This window comes from Chiroxiphia lanceolata, chromosome 21 (genome assembly GCF_009829145.1).
Source record: "Chiroxiphia lanceolata isolate bChiLan1 chromosome 21, bChiLan1.pri, whole genome shotgun sequence".
NCBI lineage: Eukaryota > Metazoa > Chordata > Aves > Passeriformes > Pipridae > Chiroxiphia > Chiroxiphia lanceolata.
In genome coordinates this window covers 3,872,269-3,879,328 of record NC_045657.1, presented here as the reverse complement: position 1 = coordinate 3,879,328, position 7,060 = coordinate 3,872,269, and the positions used below count along the sequence as shown (strand labels likewise).

The window sequence follows — 7,060 nt, the reverse complement described above, 5'->3', positions numbered from 1 at the left end:
ATGTCAAAGTAGTTTATTTCCTTTTTTTTTTTTTTTTAAATTTTATTTTATTTCTTTTTTTACTTTCCCCCCTCCCCAAGATCCCCAAAGTCCTGTACAACAGATCACCAGGTGAAGGTTAGTGAAAGCCAACCGTTTGCTTAGTTTCCAAGCTACAAGGGAGAGAAACAAGGGAAAAAAGGAAGGAAGGCTGGGAGGAGAAGTTACGGTCACAAGAAACGGGGAGAGAAAGGGCTCAAGGCATGGAAACAAACCCCGGTGAGAACTGTACATGGGAGTGTGGCCCGAGTGGCTGCATCCCTCTGGAGCAGAGGCATCGTGCTCCCGGGATGCAGCACTGCAGGGACCGAGCCCAGAATATTAAACACGTACGAAACCAACCCCGGCCCCCTCCCCCCCAAACCCAAACAGAACCCCCCCCCCCGAGAAAGTCGAAGATACTCATTTGCAAAGACTGACTTGTACTTCAAAAGATTTCCTGTGGAATTAAAAGCCCTCGTGGTTAAAAGTAAAGTACCCAGCTGGGCTGCAGCACAGTGTCTGTGAGCCGAGGGGGCTGGAGCCACGGCTGTTTCTTCCTGTAACATCTTGAAAAAGGAAAGCTGACCCAGAGCACAGCACTGGGGCCACTGGAGTCTCTGTGCAGCCAGTCCATCCTCTGCCAGCCACCCCAGGTCCAGCGTGATGCTTTTAACCTGAATAATGTATAATCCAGGAGAAACAGGGTGCTTTTTGTCACACAAACTGGGAGTATGGCGAGGTTAGAGGGGAGGAATGGAGACAGCCAGGAGAGACCGGAGAGTGAGTCCCCCCGTAGATGTTGCTGCAATGTGCAATTTCTCTCCTAAAGCACTGAAATACTAAAAGGGTTCCTTTAAAGCATGCTCGGTGCAGAGGGACACTCTCAGTGACCAGCTCTGTGCCTGCTGCTCTCCCAGCACTGCCCTGGCTGGATCCAGTGTGGCTGGAGGAGCAGGGACAGAGCTGGTGCCACAGCCAGGCTGCCCGGCCATGGGAAAGGGCTCAATGAAAAATGCTAAAGAGGAGGTTTTGCCTAAATCTAAAGTGTTTTGACATATCTCTGGACGGGTGAAAAGCATCATGGATTTTTAAAAAATTAAAAAAGACAAATAAATTCATGTAAAACTGTGCATGCTTGGGGTGGACACATACATGATGACACAGAGCCTCAGTTAGAAGTTGTTTATGGCATTACTCAGAGAAGGGAGGGATTATTCAGAGAGGTATTCCTCAATCCAAAAGTGTGCTGTGTGTTATTCCCATAGTCAGGCAACACAATGGGTTTGCACCCTCCATCAGGGAACTGTGAGGTCACTCCAGGATCTCCAGGGGCAGGGACAGGCTGTGCATGCACCCACCATCCCAGCCCTGAGGGGATTGTGCCTGTCACTTGAGAATTAATGACTGACTTGAGGAGTGAGGTGGCCCGGGAATAGTGCAGGGCTGTGCACACACACACACACACACACACACACACTCCCATGGCTGCAGCACGGAGCGCTGCAGGAAGGGGTGGCAGAAGGGTGGGCAATAGCAGCTCTGCTTTGCTTGAGAACCTTTGAGGGTGTGTGTGTGTGTGTGCACATGCGTGTGCACGTCAGGGCCACCACGTCACGGCAGCAGCTGGCTGCTGACTCGCAGCACGAGCCATTCTGCAGCCAACCCTGTGCCCCACCATTTGCTCACCGTCCCTCGGCGTTCCAGCTGAAAGGTGAGGAGAGGTGGTTACTCCATAGAAAAGGATGCTCAGTATCAAAATCCTCTTTATAAAAGAAAAAAAAAAATGCAACGTAGCGCTAGAAAACCTCACGTCCCAGCTGCAACCATCCTCCCCCACGCTCCCCTTTTGGGGTTGCTTCGCTACCCCTTCACGCTGCCGTTCAGCCCTGGTAGAAATACATTCACTTCTTTTCCTTTTTTTTTTCTTTTTCAGAACTCTTCCACGAACTTCACCGAGTTCTCTTCGCCGTTCAGAGCCCTGGGAGGTGCAAGGAGGCGCGACGGGCCCCCGGCCCCTCACACGTCGGTGCTGATGCTGCGGCTGCGGGAGAAGGCCTCGCGCATGGCCGAGAGCCGGTTGGGGTTGAGAGCCTGCAGGTTGGACACGCTCACTGGCAGAGCCAGATCCTCCTGGCTCACCGTCTTGTAGCTCACCCGGTCGCCCCCGTTGTGCAGCTCCTCGGGGGGCTCCTGAAGGAAGAAGGTGGGGGGCTCATAGGGGGGCTCGTAGGGGCCACAGCCGGGGCAGCTGGACCGGGTCGGGGTCGGCTTCTTGGTGAAGGGGGACGAGGTGTAGAGGGACGGGCCGTTGGTCAGCACTACGTTGCGGTTGCAGTGGAGCGGCGGGATGTGGGAGTGCACGGCGAAGTCGGGCTCCTCCTCGTCCTCCTCGGATTCATCCTTCTTGCAGCAGTAATACTGAAACGGGATGGCTCAGCTGGCACCCCAAACCCCCCGCCCTGTGTCCCTGAGGGGCTGCTCCGTGCATGCCAGCCCTGAGGACCAGTGGACTCCCCTCTCCGCTGCAGCACCCTTTGGGGTCACATCCCCCAGCCTTACCTGGAGCCTACAGTAGCAGAGGACGGCGATGATACATAGCAAAATGACAGTCGCTAATATTCCACCTGTGATGACCACGGTCCCGGCTGTCATCCGCCCTCTTCTCCATTAACAGCCTGCAAAAGCGAGTGCATGGGGTGATAGGGTGAGGCTGGTGATGGGCTGGGCTGTAGAGCCCCAAACCCTACTCTCACCCCCATCTGCAGGGGGATAGAAACCAGGAGTTGGGAGGTGACGGGCAGAATAAGGTCAGAGCCTGGCACTGGGCACCTGCGGAAGTCACCAGGGAGTCCCCTTCCCCCTTAAAAGCCACCTTGCAGATGCAAGGGGGAAAAGAATCCTCATGAAGTGGGTGAGAGTTTGAGTGAGAAGCAGCTCTGGGGTCACATGGGGCTCTTCTGCACACAGGAGGGGGGACCCAAGGGAAGTAAAACCTCCTGACCCAGGCTCGTGGCACCCTCCCGGCTCCTGCCTGGCGGCAGAGAGCTTTGGTGATGGGAGAAGGAGCTTTGCAATAAGGATTTCTGAGCTGTACACATTTTTCTCTGAGCCTATAATCCATTTTCCCCATGAAAACAATGTGATATTTTAATTTGTAATGACTGGAGCTGCTAAGTGAGCCCTTAATGACTGCAGGGACAGGCAGTCCCTGCAGTCCCTGAGCAGCAAGCTGAGGAACAGGATGTGTCTGAGGCACCAAGCTCCTCCACTTCATGAAACCAGTGTTGGGGGGCTGTTGGGGGCACCCCAGGATGATGGTTTTGACAGCCCTGTGTGAGCTGTTCGTTCTCAAATGCTGTGGCTGGGACACAGTGCATTGACCATCGTAGAGACGCTGTGGCTCAGCTTGGTCCTGCGCATGCACTTTGGGGTACCACCAGCACCCTTCTCTGCCTGGAATGCCCCTTAGAGGAATCTGGGAGGAATCTGGTGACACAACACTGGTAGCAGTGGAAGATCCCTGCTCCTGGCACTGCTGGATTCACTTAGAGGGTGGACGTTGTTCATCACATGCAGCATGAGCCCCACAACGCCAACACAGTCTTGCTCTGAGCATCCCTCTCCTGAGAGCTCATGGGAGGGCTTGAATTCCTCTCCATCCCATGCAGGATAAGACACAGCTCTTTGCCACAGGAAGGATGCTGGGGAGACGTGTACCTGCCTGCTCACACCTGCCAGGGGCTCTGGAGACAGCAGCACTAACACTGGCACAGCTAAAGCTCCAGCAGCCCTTTAGTGCTGCAAGCGTTGGGCTGGGAACAGGAGAAGAGACATAAATTAAGAGAGAAATCAAACCCTGACCACCTACTCTTCAAGTGCTTTAACAAAGCTGGCCTCCAGTTCATGCTATCAGGTTAAACCAAAAAACCAGCCACCCCAGCCCCAAATTACTTCAGTACCCGAGGAAAAGCAACTGTATCTGTCAGGGATTTAACCTGCTTCCAAAGAAAATAAATCTATACCATATTTTCAGGCGCTTAATGTCCTGCTAAAGTTGGGTGAGTGCTGAATGGATAAAGCAGTGTCACGTTTTATGTTGCTGCCGAGGAGGAGGGAAGGGAGGAGGGAAGGGAATTTACACCGACGGCTGAATGGCTTCTCACACTGAGCGGCCACAGGGCAAGTGCTGGGCCAAATCCTGCCCTCATCCCTTGGGCAAAATGCTCTGAGGGGGCTCAGGAGGAGCAACATAGCCATGGGAAAGGTCTGGAAACAGTGCATTAGTGATTTAGAAACTCTGGTTCCTCGGGCTGCAGTGGGTACCACCTAGAAATGCCCATCTATGGGTCCTTTGCTGCTCCCATTTGCAATCCCCCTGCTGTCCTGGAGCCAAGGGCAGGGTGTGAAGGGTTGGCACAGGACCTGGCTCTGGGGTGCAGACTCAGCCCTGCAGCCTCTCAGGGACCGGTGTTGCACCCATCAGAGAGGATCATCATCTCCTTGCCAGCCCACTACAGGAGGTGGCAGGCAGGGCTCTGCCAGGGAGTGCTCCATGGTTTTCCCACCCATTAATTAAACCCCAGGGGCACAAGTGAGGGTTGCACAGAGCCAATTTTCACGGTTCTTGCCCAGCCGTGCCCAGCCAGATGTGGCAGCACGGCCACTGCTCCCTCCAGAGCAAGACCATTTGCATTTCACCCTTTTTTTTCCTCCCAAGACATACTTCTCTGATTAAAGCTGCGTACCTGGAAGCATTAAACCCTCCAGCAAGCAAAGGGGGAGGAAAGCAGAGCATGCAGAGGCCCATAAGCTGAACAATTCCTGTCTAGACCTCCCTTTTACATTTGTTCCTAATTTCACGCTCCACAGGCTCCCAGATTCATATATTTAGCAATAAATATCCTGGTAAAAGGAAGTGCTTTGCAGCTCTGCTGTGGTCTTGGAGGAGGTATGCAGGAGCCCTGGTACTGGGAACGCAGGCATGAGAGATGCAGTCCCAGAAGACACTCACTTGGCTCCTTCTGTGCCCCTCAGTAACATTAGGAGCCCTCCAGATACAGAGGATGCCTGAATCCCCCCCAGTCCCCCATCCCATCCGAATCCAACCCCCAGCACATCCTCCATCACTGCCAGACAGCGGTTTCAGGAGGATTTTAACTCCACACAGGCTATTTGCTGCCAGCCCAGGAGCCTTTTGCTGTAGGAACACGGTCCCCAGTGTCGTGGGGTGACAGGGGATGGTGGCCCCTGGGGTTACTGGGAGCCACTGTGCTGGTGTGGGCACACAAGGCTTGGAAGCAAGACTTCCCCCTTCCCTGGCTTTACCTTCCCGGAATTCAAAGGACAGGCTGTGCTGCAACAAACCAAAGGCACTGTACGGTTGCTACAGGCTGCTCCTGCATGAGTTGTTTGCTTTTGGTCACAATCCAGTGCCACATGCTTGCTTTTGCCTGCAGGTCCTTCAAGACTCTGCCATGGATGAGGTCATGGCTTTGAGGCCGAAATCTTCGCTAAGGGCCAGATCTGCATCAGCTTCTGCTCCCCCCAGGGGCTGGAGGGGGCCAGGGGAAGCTTCTCATGAGCGACAGAGAATGGGACTTGATAATGCAGAGGGGCAAAAGGGGTGGGATGAGAAATCATCCGGAGTCACCCCCCCAGCATCCTGAACATGGCCCCTGGACCACCGAGGGTGCCCGGTGCAGGGAGAGGCTGCTCACAGCTGTGCCTGGCTCCTGCAGAGAGCTCTGTGCATCCAGTGCCTCTGGGGAGGGCTGCGTGGGAGGAAGGCTCTGGAGCAGCTGGGGGGGCTGAGCTCAGCCCATCCGAAGGCTCCAGCTAATACCCGGCTAAACCACGGCTCCGAAATGCTGAGCTCCAGGTCCAGGTGCTGCAGTGCTCCAAGCACGGCTGGATCATGTGGACTGGCCTGACCCTGCCTGCTGAAGCTGTAGGAGGAGACCTGGGGATAGAAAAGGACACAACTCCAAGGTTTTTTTAGGAGACCCTTAAGCATCCAGTTAAGCCAGTTTCTAGGATTTACAGGTATTAACAACAATCTTTAGGACAGACCCTTAACTGAATGGGGCTTCTACCCATCCCATCCCACCCCATCACACCCCTACTCCAATCCCCAGGGCAACACAGTCACTCCAAAGCCTAGCTGGAAACACTGTCGTGGCAAGCACTAAAATAAGGGAATGCTGGTCCCACTGAAGTTGTACCTGCACAAGGAGTTTGTGTCTGACCTGCAAAGAGCTGCAGTCCACATCTTGTTCTGCCCTAGTGCTGCCTGCACCCCCCAGCAGATCTGGGACCTGCTTCCTCTGCAACCAGAAGCACCACAGCCCTCTGTTTAACATGGAATTTGGGAATTGCCCTTATTCACCTGACTCCAGGAGCTGGAGATTTAAACAAAATAGCCAAACTGGGTAGGAAATGACAACTGGCAGCACAGACACCAGGGCTGGCAGGATTGCTCCTGTCTGGTACCCAGCACTGGAACAGACAGGAGCTTAGATCCCACCATAATAAACACACAGGGATGAACAGACAGCCAGAGACACCCCACACTCGGGGGACACTCAGTCCAAACCTCAGCATGAGACCCCAGTCCTCATCCTCGCTGTTCTGCTGCTCATAAGGGTGGTCCTATGCAGGGGGGTGAGGATCAGCTCTGCCCTGCACTTCCAAACAGCCAGGATGGAAAAAGGGGAGAAAAAGGCAAAAAACCCATTCCACCCTTTGCAGGGAGCAGAGGAGGTCAGCGCCGTGTCCTGAAGTAACACCCTCCTGCCTCTCCTGGCTCTGCTCAGCACGAGCACATCCCTGGCTCTGCTGTGTGCTTGGACAAGCTGCCGTGCGTGGGTGTCCTCCAGCACCCGGGGGGGCCTCTGAGGTGGGGAGTGACCCTGTGTCCTGACACAGCCCCCCAGGCTGACCCTCATCCAAGTGTCATCTGGTGGGGGATCAGCTTGTTGGGTCGCTCCGGGGAGAAGACCCAAGGGAGAGACCTCAAGAGAGGGATGATCAGGTTGGGAAG

At 54.6% G+C, this 7,060-nt stretch overlaps 1 protein-coding gene across 1 annotated transcript in view; it reads right to left on the bottom strand.

Moving 5' to 3' along the window:
- Window positions 1-27: 27 nt before the first annotated feature.
- Window positions 28-7,060, bottom strand: part of FAM163B (family with sequence similarity 163 member B) — a 28,936-nt gene continuing 21,903 nt past the window's right edge. Inside the window, exons 6-7 of the mRNA XM_032708523.1 lie at window positions 2,581-2,696; window positions 28-2,439 (exon numbers count right to left, since the gene is read on the bottom strand). Coding sequence (XP_032564414.1) covers window positions 2,038-2,439; window positions 2,581-2,673 — 495 coding nt within the window. The 5' untranslated portion in view covers window positions 2,674-2,696 and the 3' untranslated portion in view covers window positions 28-2,037. The remainder of the gene's footprint in view (window positions 2,440-2,580; window positions 2,697-7,060) is intronic.